Source organism: Motacilla alba, chromosome 3, assembly GCF_015832195.1.
Source record: "Motacilla alba alba isolate MOTALB_02 chromosome 3, Motacilla_alba_V1.0_pri, whole genome shotgun sequence".
Taxonomy (NCBI): Eukaryota; Metazoa; Chordata; class Aves; order Passeriformes; family Motacillidae; genus Motacilla; species Motacilla alba.
The window spans coordinates 105,629,395-105,649,313 of NC_052018.1; the positions used below are offsets into that span (position 1 = coordinate 105,629,395).

Here is a 19,919-nt window from a genome sequence, read left to right on the forward strand (position 1 = left end):
AAGGAACCTGCAAGGCCAGGCTGACTGTACAGAAACTCAGCAGCAATGTCAAAAATCAGTCCTGCCGTGGAAGCAACTCTGCCAGGCTTACAACATGCTGATGCATAAGGTTTTACGTCTTTGTGGTCAGCTGCTGAGGCCTTACTGGAACTAAACACGAAGCAGGAGCCAAGGTAGGGCACTCTCAGCTGGCAAATGCAGCTGCCTTTTCACCACCTCTCAGAACACAGGATGACCAGGGGCCTTTGGCATCTTTTCTGTGCGTGACCTTTAGGAATGTGGGTCCCTAACAAATCCACTGACTCCCACATCAAGGAGACACAACAGACGTCAGGGGTTCTAAGGAAATTGCTTTGTGAATTGTGCTCAGCCTCAGGGAGCCCAGCCCCCAGAGGCTCCCAGACCTGCTGACAAAAGCAGGGAGTTCAAACTCGCCAGGCCTCAGAGAAGCCCATGGAGTGGCAGGACCTGCGTGAAACCCTCCTGTCCAAACAGCCACCCCAAGAAAGACACTCTGCATTGTCTGATTTATCTCACCACAGCTGTCCCCCAGCAAGGTCACCACGGGCCAGTGTTCTTGCCAGGCACAGCAGAGTCCACACACTTACAGCAAGAGTCCAAACGAGGGCTGGGTACAACCACTGAGGTTGCTGAAGGCCTGTTCCTGACACCAGAGTGAAGTCAATCACCAAGTATTTGACACTCCTGCCAGGGCACCGTAACATTAGGAGACAGCAGGCAAGTTATAAAAATCCAGAACATTTCTGCTCCTCAGGGACAGCCTTTCATAGCTCCCTCCTCTGCACTCGCATCCAGACTTGGGCACACAGCAGGCACAACTCAGTGGTGTCCCAAGAATCTGAAATTAATCCCACCTATGGCAGATGAGTTTAAATGCAGAGCTGATTTCCAGGCATGGCTTGCTCAGCCCACACACCAGAGGCACTGGAAAGCCAGGAGCACAGGAGCTCCTCCTGGATCTGCACTGTGAGCCAGCAGTGGCACCTGGCAGTTTCTGGAGGGTGAGAAAACAGCATGTGGGTGGCAGCCTTTGACACAGCAGCTGATGCCTCCCACTAGGCTCTGCCAGGTGGCCATCAGCCTGGCAACCACCTAAACCAATTGATTAGCAAATGACATGCCAATCAGGGCCCTCTGGGACAGTGAACTGATCTTGTTTTGTTGGCAAGCCCCGAGTATTTAATACTCTACTAGATCCAGTCTCATCAGTTGGTACCTACAAAAATTAAAGCAGAAGCACAAGCCAAGCAAAGTGAGTACTTCAAACACTCAGACACTTACTCAATTTCAGGAACATATTGAAAGCTATTTACAGACAAGTCTTACAGCTATTTTTGGCTGGTTCTTTCTTTCTCTATGAGGCTGGGCAGGAAGGCAAACTGGAAAGATCCTGATAAGGTTTGAACTGAGCACACCTGCCAATTCCCTAACAGTTCAGTGCAGACACTGATGCCACTCGTGCCTTCACCTGTGTCACTGGCCTCAGAGCTTCATGGGTTAAGTAGCAGTTTGAAGTCTTCTCAGGATGGAAACAATGTTTTATACCTGATAAGATTATCAGCTGTACTGGCCTTTCCAGTAAAGCTTCAGTGCCCAAAGAGCATGTAAACCACAATCAGGTTGCTATAATGGGAGAGTATTGTGGATATAACCTTGACCACTTTTGGTGAACAAAGAACAGGATCCCATTCTTGTTGTCACCCTCCTCCTTTCTAGCAGGACATCTGCAATTAGAGTGTAATACAGCTCTGCTGCTTAACAATTGCTTGTAACACAGACATAAAAATTCACAGTGTCACCCTACTGTCAACCAACTTCAGTTACAGTAAGGACATTGAGAGAGTAGTGGTGTCTTTCATACTGGGATTAGATGGAACTCACACATTTCCATCACTGCTCTCACAGGAGAAAGCCATTTGTTCAGAGTCTCCATATTCACTTGACACTGCCTGACTGCAGACAGTGTGTCACACCTGGCAGCACTAAGGACAGCTGAGGACCTGTGCTGCCACTTACCTTGAATGCTTAGCATCTGTCCCAGCTTCAGTGCTGCTCCCCGGACCTTGCACAAGGTCCTCACGATCCTCTCTGCATTGGCCTCTGACAGGAAGGGGCTAGAATCCATCACTGCTTTCTTCCCTGAAGGTAAGGAGAGAGTATGAATGAAGAACACCCTTATCTTGGCAAGCCCACTCCACTGTGTTAGCCCACATTCAACAGGAGATTTGCCCTTCCCTGGGGAAATCAAACCAGGACTACACTGAGTGCCTTCACTGCAACCCAGGGCACTGAACTGTACACGTGCCTTGGGACAACTTTGACATTGTTGGCTTGAGGGTCAGGAGCAGCAAGTCACAGCCTCCAAGAATGTGCTGCTCTGCAAGCTGTCTGGCATCCTGGGTAGATGCTGGTGCTTGAACTCACTGTGCCAGCCAGCACAGCCTAAAACACTGTGCAAAGGTGTCTTGAGTCCCACAGCACAGCCATAGCCTCAGAAGGGCAGTGGGAGTGAGCCACAAGGGGGAAGCCTCAAAAGCCTTGGAAGCACACCGGCACAGACCAACAGGCCTCTTCCAACCTCTTAATGTGGAAGCCTACACAGAACAAGGCCAAAATATACACACTCAAACACACACTTTCCTGTCCCCAAGCACGTGTAAAGCCTGATGTCTGACAGGCTCAGAGAGGTCACACAGCCATGTACACTCCAGTGCCACAGTTCCAAGTATGCACAGGGGGATTGTGTGGCATAAGAAGCACTTCATTTTAATTTTTTTTATTATTTATTTTTTTATTGAGGGAGAGGGGAAGGTGACCTTGATTTAGTTTGTGGTCCCTTTGGGAGAAGCAACCCAGAACTACCATCCAGGGAATTGCCCAGCAGAGCAGGGACAGAGCAGAGGGGGCAGGCAGACACCCACCCACCTCTTCTGCTGGGGCTGTAGGTCAGCTCCTGCTGCCAGCCAGCCAAGCAGGAGCAAGGTCAGCTCTTGCAGCCAGGCTGCAGAGCTCACGGCTCATATGCTGATCTTGCAGCTACATTGTTTTTAGAATACTTTAGAGGAACGGAAGACGGAACAGCTGAAGCCCCCAGAAACAATCATCACAACCCAAAAAGGCACAGCAGATGAAAAGAGCCCTGGAGGTCTCAGGCAGCAGATGGAAATTACTGGTGTGCCATGGGCTGACTAGAGATCCTCTCCATCTCCTGGCAGCTCTCAGGAAGGTACACAGAGGGACTCAGACTGGCCAGGAGAAATAACAGACTGAGGTAGCTGCTGTCTGAACTCTGGTAGCTCCCACAACTTGGTACCGTTTTCTCGAGGTGCTAAGCATGTTACTGATCTGACAGACACCCTTCAGTCCCTGCAAGCAGCTGCATTGCTTAGAGACCCTCCCTGCAGAGGTGATTCCACAGAACTCTCCACTGGCAGAGCACAGATGTGTCAGGTACAGGCTGTTCTCCTGCCCTTCATCCCCCCCTCTTTCTTTCATCTGTTTTGTGGGATAGCAGCAGGATGGCACTGCATGTGGGACATTCTCTCTACAAATCCCTGTCCTAAGTCAAGGATGTAGAGGAAAAAGAGGAATAAAAACACCAGGAGTACACAGGACAGCCATCCTGCTCTTGAGAGCAAGATATGGAAAAGCAGGACAGATCCAGAATTCACCATTTCCAGCACATGGCAATCCTCAGAACACATTTTGCTCTGGATAATGGATGTAAGGAGACTTAAAGAGACTGAACAGGTAGAGCTACCCAGGGCACAAGGATCTGGCTTTGCACACTTGAAAAGCTCTCTCTCAAGTGTCCTGTCAGGAAAACTGTATGAGATGGCACACAGGTCCTAGGGAAAGCACTGAATCAAGGCCGTATCTCCCTCCACACCACTGCACACAAAAACATCCTCCTCTGAGTCAGCAGCAGAATAAAGGGGTTAGTTAATGATTAAAGTCACATCCAGAAGCCAGTGAACCCTGACCATTTTAACTCTTATCAGAGAAAGAGCCAAACACAGGCAGTCCCAAATCCTCTTCTCCTGGCAGGCTTCTCATTGAAGTCAAGCCTCCAGGGGCAATACCTGATCACCAGGCAGCCCAACAGCACAGGAGCAGCTCTTGCTTGTGTACTTTGGTACAAGTGTGCATGAACAAGAAGGTGACCTGGAAGCAAGAGTGAAAAGCAGTGCCATGTCAGTGGCAAGCAGAGAGAAAACAGACACAGGCTTCCAAGGCTGGGTGGAAAGGAAGTGGGGATAAAACCCACCACAAGTTCATGGAAAAATATACCAATTTTCAGTGAGTTAACATTTTACCCAAAAGATGGCTGGCACCTTTTGGTGCCTCACATTATTTCTTCCCCATCTTCAGATCACAAAGCTGGTTTCACCTATTTTACTAGGGAAAGGAAAAAAGGCAAATAGAAGTCCCATGCAAGCTGTGGCAACATGGACACCTCAGACATTAAGGCTCCTGCAGCCCCAGTGGCTGGGCTGTGAGTTCTTCCACAAAACAGGCAGCAGGCAGACACCCTCCCTAGTGCTTGACCCCCTTTTAGTTTTTTTTTTTCCTTTCCAAATTCAGAATCAGCATGAACCTTTCCAAACCCGTGTGCGACTCACTGCTGCATCACTCCTTTGGAGAACTAGTGACCAGATTTTGTATTTGTTTTAGGACCATCTGCCACAGAAACTCTGGGGCAAAGGAATATTTAAGAACATGGCCTAAGCACTTGAGACTGACAACCCAAGAATATTGCATTACTGCCTTTCATAAGAAAATCCCTCTGTGTCCAAAGCCAGGCCAAGTGCCAGCCTGTTGGGATTCTGTCCAGCCTGGCATTTGTGCAGGGCCTGAAGAACTGCCCGGGACAGATCATTAATAAGTGACAAAGTTGTCCTTGAACCCAGTCTCTGTACTTGTAACAGCAGCTGTTTATTTGGGCACTCACAGTTTAATTCCTGGGAATTTATTCTACTTTCCCATTCCCACCCTGTGTGGGCCTTCTACTGTATTTACATACAAGTGTGTATTTACATACACACTTTAAATACTGAGGCTGCCATCAAGGTCACCAGTGACAGAGGAGGTTTTCAGCCTACCAGGAAAATTCAAACTGGAAATCAAGTCTGTCATCTTCTTTTTAACAGGATAAGATGAGCCAAACCACTTAAAGATGGCAGCATTAGGGCCTTAAGCATTAAGAAAAAACAAAACAAAACAAAACACCAAAAAAGCCTACACCTACTTACAAGAATTTGGCAGCAGAATGAATTTATGTCCAGGACATCAGGCTTGGACAGAAAAGGAAGAAATTCACCAATTCTTGCACCAGACATATTTGGTCTAGGCTAAGTCCATAAGAAGTGAATTGTTTATGGAAAAAGAGACAATCCAAAGTAGGGAGAGAAGGGTCCTGTGGCTACTAAACAAAGATGGGGAAGCTGAGCAGGAAAAAACAGATCAGCACTAGCACAATTGCTAGAGAATGTGCAGGAGAATAGGAATTTGCAGTCCCTCTGACAGCAGCAATGGAAAGAAGAAGTACAAGCTGTGCTATCAGGACCGTGTGTAGCTCAGGAGTGTCTGGCTAAGGGGTTGGGAATAAAGGACCAGTGTTTCTAACTCCATTTTAAAGGTGTAAAGACACTTTAGTTTGTACTATCTAGGCAAGAGGAAGGCAACCAAGTGAAAACTCTTCCTCATTACTCCTGGATGCCAGTGAGAGTGTGAAATTCTTAGGCATGCCTTTGAGCATACACACACATCCCACTTGTTTAAGTCTGGAGTGCCAAGAAGTTCTTACTAATATTGCAGCAGGAGGGAGAGAAATTACATGCTCCAGCAGCTTCCCAGGAACAGGACAATATGTCATTCTCCAAAGAGACAGGTATCAGCCCAAACTCATGGTGCTAGCAGCCACAAAACTTGGGAACAAATGCCTCAAGCTGAAATCAGGAAAGAGGTATTTTTAAAGAAATGTAAAGGTACTTATGTCATGAGATTTCCCCACAGAACAGCTCAGGTTGGTACTGTCAGAAAAACAGTAAGAAAATGGGATCTCCCACTGTGTCCCTATCCTCTGCTGTGCATTTCTGCAGGAGCAGAGCCCATGGAGAGAGCTCTCATTCATGGAGCCTTACCCACCACTCTAAAATACTGTGGAAAACACACATCCAAGGACATTAACTAGAAGCTGTAGCTGAGTCACCTGGAAATCTTCCTGTGTCTTTTGCCTGAGAGGCTCCAGAAGAGTACAAAGGTTGGAAGTCTTTCACTTTTGCCTCACCTCCACGCTTGCTGCTCTTGGCCCATTCTCAGTTCCACTATTTATATTACTCTCCTTTGCAGCACAACCTCTGCTCCAAGATCTTATCTAAGCAGACTTGACAGCAAGAGGGGAAGCAACAAGGAAAGACAAACAAACACCTAAAAATAAAAGCCAGGTCATTTTCTTATTCCCTGCCTAGCACTGAAGTTGGCAATTCTCATGGCCACCTTTTTTAATCAAGGTTTATTCAAGAAAATAACTCTTCCCAAAGCAAGATTCAAGACTGTAAAGCAGGCTTCCAACAGAGAAAAACAGTAGTTTCCCCATCAGGAAGATAAAAGTTTAGACATGCAATTGCTTTATTGCAAGGAGAAAGGGTCTTCTGCCCTCTAAATAATAAAAAAACCCTAATCCTTCTCATGCTGTAAGAGAGAGGAAGAAAGCTCATGTTATTGCCTCCAACTTCATAGCTCTGCAAGCTCATGTTTTCATTTAGGGTGTGCCTAATTAGAAAACACTCTGGCAAGCAGAGAAATACCAACAGTTGTGCAATTCAGCCTCTGTTAAAAGCAACACAAATCATCAGCTTCCAACAGGTATCAACAACCTGTCAAACAACCCGGGTGCTGAAAGGAAAAGGCCTTCAAGGATTCTCTACAGGATGAGCTGTGTTTGCCTGAGTGCATGTTTTTAAATCAAAGCAAAGAAACCCACCTATCCTCAAACACCTCAGGTCTTAAAGAAAAACAAGAACTCTTTGCCAAGGATCCTTTTTCTCTGCTGGGCTGCTCTGTATTGCCTTGCTGTTAATATTTGTATTTTGGTATTCCAAATACAAGCAGAGTGCTGGGTCATCCACAACCCCTGCCTCCCATTAATGGGAATGTGTTTCATATCCTGAAGTGTTGTTTTATGGTTTAGGAATTTATTTTGGTTGGGATTTTTTTCTTCAGTTGCTTTGTTTTTTCAGTGTTTCCCCCCCCCTCTAAATTTCTTCATTTTTCAGCCACTCCAGTACCTCCTGAAACAGAGGTTCAGTTTCCATCCTTCTTCCACCCCTAAAGATGACCAGGGTGAAGACAGAAACTGAGTTAGAGTAGGATTAAAAGGACCCAGCAGTTGTCATTATCTGAAAGTAATGCTTCTGAATCAGGAACAATCTGACTTCATTTTTACTTCTAGCTACAAGTATTTCAACCTTCCACCAGCTCTCTCCAGTCACTGGAAGTAACCTAAACACACAACCATACCAGCCAAACCAGAGAGACCAGCTGCAGACCAAACAGCCTGCAGCAACTCTAACAGACCTTGACATTTTGCAGTATTCCCCACCAAAGCTTTTTCTGGATAACAAACAAGTGAATGGAACCACAAACTTTAGAGTAATCTCTTGTTTTTTGGAGAGGAACAGCTGATTTTTCTATGCCCTAAACCATGCATCCACAGACCCCCCCCCCCCCATATTTTACCAACACATATGCTTAGAAGAAAGCCACTACAACATGATCAGGTACAACTTAGGAACATTTTACATAAGCTGGAAAGAGGATCAGGTCAATTTCCACAGCACAGCCTTTTCCATGTTATGAGAATCCTTTAGAAGGCAGCACAAGACAGATATTGGAAAGAGATAATTCCCATTTAACAGGAGCATAAAGTGCTTTGTCTCTCTTACAAGAGAACAGCCATCCTCCAAGATCCTCCTAGGCAGAACATCCTTTAATTTCAAACAGACTGCAACCACTAACAAAATTTTCAGACACAGAGGCTCATGTAAAGTTTCTGTACTGATTGAAATGCATTGTTCCACTGAACAGTTTAAAAAGACTTGTTAAATCAAGGCAATCCAAGAATGGGCACAGGGATAGTATTGAACCTCAGGGATGGCTATGGGGAAGTAAAGCTGGACAAACTGTGCTGGCACAAACACATTCTCTGGAATATCTTCTGACCTCTGTCTATGTAGTGAGGCTGTGATGTACTGAGATGGGAGAAAAGCCAAGAGATGAAGAATAATATTGAAAATAAAAGAACTACCCATATCCCCTGTTAGTCTGTCTCACTGCCCAGCCTTCAAAAGAATACAAATTTGGCAAATGCAGGTAAACTGTGGCTAGAAATAAAATAAAGAGGAAGATAAAAGAAAATGGAAGAGCATTGAAATGGCTTACCACTGCGTTCCTCAGGTCTGAGGCTCTTCTTTGCCACTTCTGCCAGTGCCCCAATGCCAAGACCAACAGCGAGTCCTTTAAAATAAGAAGAAAAAGACTCAATCAGAATGAAAAAACTTTCCAAGCCACATACAGAGGCATTTTTGGTAATTAAATTTAAGCCACCCATTCAAATGTACAACAGCTCTATTAGAACATCCTGGCTTTTGCAATGGAGTCATCTTCACTGGACGCTGGAGAGTTTTCTCCTGTACTTCTTCAGCCCAGCATGCCAGCCAGGAATCCTAGGCTAGGCCAGTCTGGGACATCTGGCTTTCATAAAGCATGTCACAAGTGTTACTCAGAGCTTTGTGCCCTGGCTGATGTCCTGCTGTAGACTCCAATCATGGAGTTTTAAAAAGGGGAAGAAAAAGAAGCCAAAACTCTCACAAACATGGCTCTCAGTACAATTCTCAAGAAGGAACAGAATTCCTCTCACTGCCCACCGTGCCACAGCAGCAGGAGGAAAAACCTTATTTAGGATGAAGCCACTGCAACCCTGCTGCCTAAGCATGAGGTTTAATTGCTCTCATTAGCTGCCTCTTCCTTCCATGAGCTCATTCACTGTGGTGAACAGAAACATGTTTCACCCCAAGGCTCACCTTACACCAGCAGTGTTACACCTGCAGTCCAGGGAGCTGGGCTGGGGAGTAATCCCTCACAGCAGTAAAACCAGGAGACAAAACACCAACCAGCACTCCACATGCACTGTCACCCTGGCAAGCAGTGAGTTGCAGGGTGGTTTCGCAGCCACAGGTTAAGCCGGGACTACAAAAGCAGCATTATCTGCCTCTGCTAACCAGAGCAAAGGCACCCAAGATTAAATGAGGCACAGATCTAATCACGCAGCAATCCATATACAACCAAAGGTCTCACTGCCTTCCCAATATAAAAATATTTATTTTTCTGGATAATAAAGGGCATAAGCAACCAGAACAGATGGTGCTGCTCCACGTCTCCTCAGCAGTGGTGCATCCTGCTGTGCTCTACTCCCACACTGCTGACAGTACTGGGTGCACCTGCTTTTCAAGCACTCCAAGCCTTCCTTAAGGCACTACTGGAAAACTTCCCAGGTGAAACAACTGGGGAACAAAGTCAGCACAGTGAAGGAAGCAGAGCTGCCCAGCACATGGCATTTTGCACATGTGCAGGAAGAACCACATGCACAAGTTTTGCAGACTCAAGTGAGAAAGCCTGGCCACAAACAAGGTGACACTCATCCTGCACTGGAGCTTTTCCTCTCTCCCATCAGGCAATTACAACTCCCCCTCTCCCAGTACAATTTCAGGCTTGTATTGTTTTTCTGCTTCATAAACAGCTCCACTTTTAATCTTACAGACTACATGCACTGGGGCCAGAGAATCCTGCATAAGGTGAAGCACAGGAGGCATCAATGACATTACAAGGTGGTTGGGGTTTGGGTTTTTTGGTTGGTTTGGTGGTGGTTTTTGTGGGATGGTTTTTGTTTGGGGTTTGTAAAAAAACGTTTCTGTATTTCCTGCAAGTTCTTCTATGGAGTCACAGCACTGAAGGAAGTGTGATGTTAGTAACTAACTTGTGTAGACCCTTCAATTGTGCCAAACCATGCATCACCAATTAGCAAGTGTTTTGCACCAGAAATCCAGAGATTTTATTAGCTAAACAAAGTGAGAAAAATATCCCTAAGCTTCACAGAAAACAAGCAAAAAGGCTTTTCAAACACAGCATGAACATCTACTAAAATGCTGATACACAATTATTTCCAATCAGATCCCACATACAAGACAGTTAACTCGGAGCAAGCAGTATCAAGAGTCAGATAGGAAGCCAATAAATACAGATCTCATCGATAAGATGTGACTTCCTACACTAAATACCACTCATAGAACATTTCTGTTGGCCTTGATCCCACTTTTACCACCTCCAAAACAATGCTCCTCACCACAAATCAGCTTGGTCATTACCAGAGCTAGACTGAACTGACTGGCAGTAATTGGTTTCAGATTAAAAACATCACATCTTCTTCTTTAGGCTCCATGTTCAATGTCTGAAATTAAAAATTACCAGATTTACTGTCTGGGCATAAAATATCTGAAGTTTCTAATCTCTTCATCATTAAGACACAAACCACTTCAGAGGTAAATGAAAGTCTAGGAACCAGATTCTACTCTGTCTTGCAGAATAACGCTGAAGAAGTTACAGCTTGTTTAAAAGCAGCTTGGGTTTACATCAGTGTGGGCAAGATCAGACTACAAATGAACATGTTTTGCACCTTCCCTCTCATGGATGTGCAGAGCTAAGCATCTGTACTAATAGTGCAGACTGCACTAGAAAAAGACCTGCTTTTTCAATAGGTGCTCTTACAACTTCCTCACTGCTCACTCTGTCCAATTTCCAAAGAAAAAAACAATGAACCCAAATCACCAATCAACAACAGTTTCAGATAAACTATGGTTGGGCAAAAACAAGTGCATGGTTAAACAGCTGCTAAGCTTTAAAGAGCTGAAGTTTAAACAAAGGCTTCAAGCATCTTCAAACAATAATCACAGTGTTTGCTGCTGCTTAGCAGCCAAGCTTGCAAAAAAGGAGGATGTAAGGGTGGATGTTTGGGGCTGTTTGCCTTCCCAAGTAACCACTACAGATGCTGAGGTCCTGCTTCCCAAGAAGTACAGGACATCTGCCTGCCAGCAGGGAGTCATGAATGAACTCCTCTTGCTACTTTGCTTGAACATGGAGCTTTCTTTGCTTTCCCTCTGAAACTGCCTTTATCTCAGCTCCCAAGTTGTCTCCAAGTTTTTGCTCTTTCCTATTTCTTCCTGCAGTGGGAGGAAATGAGTAAGCAGCTCTAGGGGGCTGAGCTGCTGCTGGTCACCTGTTACCAGGAACAAGTCACCCCTCCAAAGAACCTGGAGTGCTACAAAAGCACTCTCCTCCTCTGGGCCACTAATCTGCTTGCACAGGACACTCCTGACATCCTTCACTTCCCTTGTCTGCAAGAGGTGTATTTCCTCCAAGATTAATCATTTTGGGACACTTCTCAGCATTGCTCAACAGCTATTGTTCAGCACCTTGAAAAAATAATATCCTTAAGTACCTCTATAAAGTCATTTTCCTACATTTTGCACTTCATGCAGATTATTTCAGGGCTGGAAAATGCCACTTGGTTTTAGACCAGCAGAGTGGCTCTTAGAATATTTTCCAGGCATCTGCAGCATCTGGTACACTTCAAACCAAGCCTATCAAGGGATGATCTGGAACCAGTTTTATTCAGGGCAAAACCTCTTGCTCAGCAACTGAGACAACAAAACAAACAGGAGCTGAATGGGCTGTTATCACTCTGCTCAGCCTGCCAAGCACAGGGTGGGAGCAAGACCCTCTCCTGGGGCAGCCTGTGCCCTGGTTTTGGTCACCTAAAACACCACGAACACCACACAGCACACACTGAAAGCTCCTCAGCTGGACAGGGCAATGAAGAATATAATGAAAGGCTCATGGGTCAAGATAAGGACAGGGAGATGACTCAGCAATCACCATCACAAGCAAAACAGACTCATCCTGGGGAAATTAGCTCAATTTATTACCAATCAAATCAGAGTAGGATAATGAGAAATTAATAAAAGACATTGCTTCTACTCCTCTACCAGATTTGCAAGGTGCCCCTGAGTGGGAAGAATGATGTGCAGAACTCCAGCGTCTGGGAATGATTGGCATCTGCCTCCATGATATCAGAAGGCAAATTAATTACTTTATTATACTATATTACACTATATCACACTAACAAGAACTATCACTAACTAACTCAAGAAACTTGTGACTCTCTGCCCGAGAGTCCCCAACACCCACACGTGGATCCAACTGGTCAATGAATGCAAAACACCATCACCAGAATGCAATCGAGCAATCACCTCGGGTAAACAATCTGCAGAACACATTCCACATGGGCACAAACACAGGAGCAGCAAATGAGATAAGAATTGTTTCAATCATTCTTTCCTCTGCTTCTCTCAGGAGAACCCTGAGAAAGCTAAATCTCTCTCTGTTCAGAGGGCATGTGAATACCACACTCCTCCCTTCTTTCTGAGTTTAACTTTATTTCTGAATTCTCCACCTCCTTGCCCTCCCCAGCAACAAAGGGGGAAGGGGATGGTGGTTACAGCCATTCCAGCCCATGTTGTTTCTGCTGCTCCTTCCTCCTCAGGGAGAGAACTCCTCACACTCTGCCCCTGCTCCAGCCTGGGGCTGCTCCCACAGGAGACAATTCTCCACAAACTTCTCCAATGGGAGTCCTTCCCATGGGCTGCAGCTCTTCACAGACTGCCCCTTGCACAGGGTGCAATCCTTCAGGAACAGGCTGCTCCAGGGGCACAAGTCCTGCCAGCAAACCTGCTCCTCTGGGGGCTTCACACAACTTCCTTCAAGCATCCATCTCTTCCACTGGGGGTTCTCCTCCACGGGCTGCAGGTGGAACTCCTCCATTGTGGCCCTCTATGGCTGCAGGAGCACAGCTGCCTCACCATGGCCTTCCCCCACAGGCTGCCAGAGAATCTCAGCTCCAGCATCTGGAGCACCTTCTCCACCTCCTTCTTCCCTGACCTTGGTGTCTGCAGGGCTGCTTCTCTCACTCCTCCCTCCAGCTGCATTTTTTTCTGGATTTTTTTCCCCTTCTTAACTCTTATCCCAGAGGTGCTGCCACCATTGCTGATGGCCTTGGCTTGGAGCCATCTTGGATTCAGACACGGGGGAAGCTTCTGGAAGCTTCTCCCAGAAGCCACCCTGCAGCCAAACCCTTGACAAGCCAACCTGATCCATTCACATGAGTATCTGAATCCTGCAGCTGTCAGGTCTGTATATGCTTTACTAACATACCTCAACAGAGTAGGCTTTTGCTTTTTTTGTTTTCAAAATTGTTAAAATCACATTAAATCTAGACTTCACCACAAGCTTCCTGAATTTTCTTTATTGCAAAGGAATCTTATTATCTCATTAAAATAATAAACTTAGAAACCAGGAATATGATTAAGGGAGACAAGAACAGCTTAGAAAAGTCAAATAAGGCAAGGAAGGGAGAATGGAAATTTAAAAAAAAAATCAAGAACCGAGTAGTGGAACTGATGACCCATCAGGCTACAAAACAACCATGGAACAAAAAAACTGCAGAAAAATCTGTTTTGTCAATTACAATCCTGGGAAGAATAAATAAATAAAAATCAAGGATGCTATTTAGTACTATAAATACACCTCCCAGCAGTCACTCTGGCTGCTGCAAGAAGCAAACAAAAATACATATAAAGGACTAAGAAGTTCAGTAGAGGATCTTGTGCTGATCACAGAGCAATATTAGCTCAGTATTACAGGCAAGTGTTGGAAAACATGATCTTCAATCTTTCCAGTAAAATGCTCTTTGCCCACAGAAGAGGTGAGAAGCCAGGCAAACTCAGCAGCCCAAGTATTTTTGCCTCCTGTTGCTAATTTGTCCATCACTCACCAGAGTGTCCTGACATCATGGCTGAGACACAGCTGAACACTCCCTGTAACACTGGAGGGGATGAAAGAAAACATACAAAGACAGGAGGAGGAATGGGATCATGCCAACAGCATGGGAATTCAGCTATCTGAACCCCAGAAACAGTTATATGAACTCTGGTTTTGACCTACTCAACATCACTCCATCCTATCAAACATTAAAATAATACTGTTCTAATATGGAAATAAAGGGGGAAAGTGGGTTGTATTAAAAAAAAAAAATCAAATGCTAATTTGACTGTGGTGGAGACCGGAGGAGAAGAATTCACCTCAACCACTTTATTTCCCAGAATGATTTCTTGGGGTCTTCAAATGAAGATGGCATCCCAAAGCACACAAGAAAATTCCTGCAAAAAAGTTTACTTGCTTTAAGCTACATTCCCTCACAGATATGGAGCAGCCTCCTGCCTTTAGTTATTTTTAAGGCAATGTAAAGAGCCAGGCAGTAGAGCAGGAAATAATCACCCCCACCTCTGGCATTCCTTGTCTGAGTCTAATCATTTCAATCTCCTAGGAGTGAGGACATAGCTGGCTCCCTAATATTCCACAGGTTAACAGTGATGTTTCCTGCAGTATTTCTTCATCCTCCCCCATCCAACCTGGCCTTCAACACATCCAGAGATGGGATATTCCCAATTTCTCTGGGCAGGCTGTGCCAGTGCCTCACCACCCTCAGAATAAAAGATTTATTCCTAACAACTTATCTAAGCCTGCCCTCTGTCAGTTTAAAGGCATTATCCCTCATCCTGTTACCACAGGCCCTTGTAAAAAAGTCCCAAAATATTACCAAGGGATATCTTAAACTGAAATAAACTACCTATAGACCACATCTGTTGTTTGCTAAGCCACTGTATTGACAGTACTGTTTCTCTTTGCTGCTGCAAGTTAAAATTCAGAGGGAAAGATAAGCAACGAATGCCAACATGAGATTGCAGAGACCAGAGAATCTGAACAATTTCTGCAAAAGAATTTTCCCCCAGCAGCCCTCTAAAAGCAAGCACTCTCTTGCCAGCCATTTTAATCGTATAAAGCAGACAACTGGAGGACAGTAGCAAGACCAAAAGAAATAAATGACACACAGATGTCTGGAGATGCTGCTTATAAGCAATCTCTTTCTTTCCTACTCTCCCTTAGTGGTTTTGGTCTGATGGGGCTATTTGTTTTGGTTTTACCTTGAGGTTAGGAGAAGACAGGCTGTACTTCCCCTAGAATGAGTTAGTCTTCCCTCACACAACAGCCTTGGGTGCCAAAAGCTGGAACACAAAGCAACAGCACTGGAACCCAAAGTTCACAGAAAATTTGGTCACCTGCCACTTCACATCCCCCAGCTGTCAGCAAGCAGCAACAGAAGAACTCAGAAGATGACAAATAAAAGTGCTGTGATACTTCCCCTAACGTTCAATGCTAGATTAGAATGGAGACCTGTGTGTTACTAGAGCTTAAGAACAGAGTCGATGAGTTTTCAAGTAATGTCTTGTTACTCCAAAAAGCAGATCATGAACGCTGCTTCCCCTTAAGGAATAATAAGCATGCTGTGAAGCCAGAGTGCCTGCAACAGACTACAGGGTTAAAGAGATCTGACAAGCATGAAAAACTCATCACAAAATTCACTTGCTGTTTACTCCTGCACTGCACAGGATCAGCCCCTGCCCCAGCTCCTCCTAGTGTGCCTATTAGTCTGACAAAAGGACACAGAGAAAGAATAATTGTTTTTTTTTCTGTAATAGTTGATTTGAATTACATTTGACAGGTTATTTTTCTTTCTTCTGGGATCTGTAACACAAGGATGTCCACTTTGTACATGTGCTTCTCTATCAAATTTTGTGGAAGAGAATCACAAGAGCCACAAGAGACTGTTCAAAACCTAGATAGGCCACTATCATCTCAAAACACTACAAAAAACCTCAACCACAGCAGCAGATAGACTCCTCATCCAATGATTACCCTAAGCAGCACTAGCTGTGTTCATCTCTCCACCTGCAACATGTCATACCTTATTCCTTAGGAACATTTTAAGTCCTTTGATGACTTTAGATAAAAGACATTAAATAAGCATCATCTGTCAATATTACTTAAGATATTTAGCTGGTTTTTGCAAGTAAAATTCATTTAGGTTTCAGCTAGCTTGACCTTACAAGCTCAGAACTTATATGCTTCCTGGGAGAAATCAGTCTACAAGCAATGGCTTAGTAAATCAAACCCTGAGTGTTATCATCTCCCCATGCTCAGAAAGGAATACCAAGAGGAAATGTTTTATATTTAAACACTGTTCAGAGAAGCAGCGAGGATAAGGTTGGGGAAAGATTACTTAGAATAACAGCTGCTCCAGCTGTCTCTGCTTGACAGTAACAGCAAACTGTATGGACTAGGAGAGTTTCCTCAAAGTGCAATCACACGTGCAGGAACCAGGGTATTTGTACAGGCTGGGGAACAACCTGCACCTCAGTGTCCCATTAAAACAGCACAGCCCACATGGTGTGTGTCACCGAGACGATGTGCAGCTCTACTACACACCCCCAAATCGTCTGCCCCAAACTCTTAAGAGCAATGAAAAAACCCAAATCGAGCTGTTTGTGGGAAAGCACTTTCCTATTAGCAAGCTGAGCTGGCAGCTGGAGCCACCCAGTGCTGCAGAGCAGGAGCCCTGCCACAGGCAGCCATTAAGAGCAGGTGCCAGTGCCATGGCAAGCGTGGGAGCGCAGACTGACCTCCAAAGTTGGCGAGTCGGCCGATCCTGGTGACGGGAACCTTCCTTTCCCGGGCCCGCTCGCTGAGCTGCAGGGGAGACAGAGGGGAAAAACAAAACAAGAAATCCACAAATGAACCGGGCACATGCTCAGATACCTGCAAAGTCAGAGCACAGGCCAGAGCACTTGAACAACTCCATGCTGCAGAAAGCTCTCCTTGAACCTTTGAGATTTTCAAGGGAATACAGGCAGAACAGAACTGAAATACACACTGAGCAGAGGAGAGGACAAGAGGGTGGGAAAGACAGAAGAGCTGATATGTTTGGAAATCCCATTTTCACGTTCAATCCCATTTTCAGCAGCCCTTGTATTGTGAACTTGGAGATGCCCCACAATGCTAACCCCAACTCCCTTCCACGCATGGAATTAGAACTCATGGAGGGTCATCAGATTCACAGGACTGCAGGCAGCTCCTCCACACACAACAGCAGGAGCAGCTAAGGATACAGTTTCATCCAATATCCTGAGTGAGTGATCCCAGTGGCATCTGATACTGGATGTGGGGAAGGAGCACAAGGTCAGAGCGGGTGACAAGTATCTGCACTGTGGCTTCTGCACTCACACAAGGCCATGAAGCGCTAAAGTGAAAATTGTGAGCTGTGCTACTCTCCAATCTACTTATGCTCAGGGCAGCATTGCCTCCACCTCTACAACTGCAAGATGCCACACAGGAAGCCACAGTCTCCACTCTGAGGGGCTTGGGTCCAACTCTAAGCCTGTGTACACTTTTTGAACATCCTCTAGCATCAGATTATCTGACATAGAGGGAGCAAGCGTGAAAAGAGAGACTGAAAAGCTATTGACAGAACAAATATCACAGGGTTAATGTGCACTGACACTTCCCTCTTTTGCCTCCAAAAAAGGGAATAAGTGGAAGAGGAAGAAATGAGAGAAACATAGGAGAAGGTGAGTAAGGGCAATCTAGTACAGACACCACAGCACTGAGAATCCTTAATTAAAACAACATACCATCTGTTTGTAGGGTTTCTGCCCTGAACCTGTTTTGGCCTGTCTGGCTTTATCAATATCTTCAGCTGTTAATCCACCAACAGAGGAATGGTCTTGGTGAAAAGCTCTATTTTGTCCAAAGGCAGTAGCAAAAGGATTTCCAGGGTCCCTAATGCCTCCAAATAACCGTGCATCCATTTTGGGAGGGAAAGGCTTCTGAGCCACGCCAGAATCTCCAGTCTCATCAATATTTCTAAAAGGTCCATTTGTTGTGTAGGAATAAGCAGGGCCTTCAGTGCTGTGTTCCTGAGGCTTGCCAGGGGCAGTGGAGAAGTCCATTGGAGCATCTGATGGCTCTCGGGCTGAGAAGTCGTAGTCTTTCCCAAAATCCTCGCCGAAGTCAGAAAAGTTCTCCTGCTGTTTGCCAAGCTCCTGCAAACAAGAATTGAAACACTTCAAGAAAAGATCTTAAACTTTGCTCCCTACCCACCCGTGGTCCTCAGATGAGCATGCAGCTGGGTGTCATGTCTCCACGGTAAAGAATTGTAGAGACAGAGACTCTGGCACTGCAGACATTCACAGCAAGAGACAAGAAAGAAAGGAAGAGACACTGAAGATGCCTGGAATCCCTGACAACCTTTTAACTCCACTGATGGGACAAATTCTTTAACAGTTTCTCAAATGTCCATAACTGGAGACACGCTGTTTTTACATTCACTGCCAGAAAGGGTCACTAAACATGGAGTTCACTAGAAGCAATGCACTGCTCAGAAACAACAGGTGATTGGAGCTGCAATATCACATAAGAATAACATTGTTCTCCCTCTTCCCATCCTGTTTCCAGTCACACAACATGAGCACTTCCCAGCCCAAAGCCACCTGAAGCAATACCAGATACCTACTTACAGGCAGAGTAAGCTCAGCCTTTCACAGTTCATAACACTACCAACTGCAAAACACATTCCATTATTCAACCACCAAACTATGTGTTGTCATCCCAAAATAAATAAAATTCTGTGCCTGGAGCAAGGATAACAGCATCAGGCACAGCAACACTCCAGACAAGCTTCTCCTGACACTCTTTTCTGTCCTAACCTTGCAAAAGCTGCCTCACAAAGCCCAGATATTTCTTAATACTTTTCAGTCAATAATGAATACATAAATAAAAACCAACCAGAGCATAAATAAAAACCAACCAGAGCATAATCTCTAGTTACCTATCTCAGCAGTGGCAATACCATAAAATAACTGATGACTATTACAGGCTATCAACAGGATTTTAAATCCTGCTGTGGTCAGGCAAGCAGGCAGCATATTTTGGGCTCTTTCCTAAATACCAATTACATTTCCCTTCCTTAGAGAAAAAGCAGAACACGGTCTTTCCTGTTATTCAGCAGGTCCCATGCTATTCTAAACCTCAACATCACAGTGGGGGAGGAGAGGGGAGATGTTTATAGATGGGGACTGTGCCTCACAATACTGACCAGTGATTACAAGCAAGAAAGCTTTCTTACCTCCATACTTAAGTTTTTAGAAACATGCCAGACAGCTAAAACCCTGTCACTTAATGTAAAAGATCTTCCTCTCTTCAAAATAGAAAATGCTGTATGGTTATATTTGTTACTGAGCTCTGCTTTGACAGGAGCTTCTCTTGCAACCCATTTACACAAAGCAGGGCAAGTGTTCTGCAGTTGTGCTCATTGGGCTCCTCTTGTGCAGAGAAACATGCACAGAAACAGAACATCATCTCTCTCTCCTCTTGGGTGCAAGAGGAGAACAATGACAAGACAAAGCACTATCCCCACAAACACCCAAGTTAGTTCTACTGCAAGCTTAAATAGAACCAAGAAAACACTGGCCCGGATTCTAGGGCTGAAGCTATAGATTGCTCATTGCATAAAAACCATCAAAATCTCATTCCTAAGTTTCTGCTTCAAAAATGATCATCTGAGCTACACACTCCTTCTAAAGGATGACAAGAGAGAAATGCCACAGAAAAGCCCCTAGCTTTCAAAAGATGGCAGCACAGCAAATGTGAAGCTCTTATAAATCTATCCCCAACTCTGATGAGAGAAGCTGCTGTCTGGCTTTCCTTATGCTCCTCATTTGAAAGCCAGTTCCAAAAATCCAGCCTGGGCTGTAAGTGGGGAATGTGCAAACACCTGACCCTGAGCCACTCAAAAATATCACCAATTCTGCCAAGAAAGGAAGCAGCACTAA

At 45.1% G+C, this 19,919-nt stretch overlaps 1 protein-coding gene across 2 annotated transcripts in view; it reads right to left on the reverse strand.

Annotated features, from left to right (window-relative positions):
• COQ8A (coenzyme Q8A) overlaps window positions 1-19,919 on the reverse strand; it is a 43,424-nt gene that overhangs the window by 11,355 nt on the left and 12,150 nt on the right. For both annotated transcript variants that reach the window (XM_038132521.1, XM_038132522.1), the window contains exons 3-6: window positions 17,721-18,131; window positions 16,713-16,779; window positions 8,464-8,538; window positions 2,038-2,160 (exon numbers count right to left, since the gene is read on the reverse strand). In XM_038132521.1, the coding sequence (XP_037988449.1) occupies window positions 2,038-2,160; window positions 8,464-8,538; window positions 16,713-16,779; window positions 17,721-18,131 (676 nt within the window). The remainder of the gene's footprint in view (window positions 1-2,037; window positions 2,161-8,463; window positions 8,539-16,712; window positions 16,780-17,720; window positions 18,132-19,919) is intronic.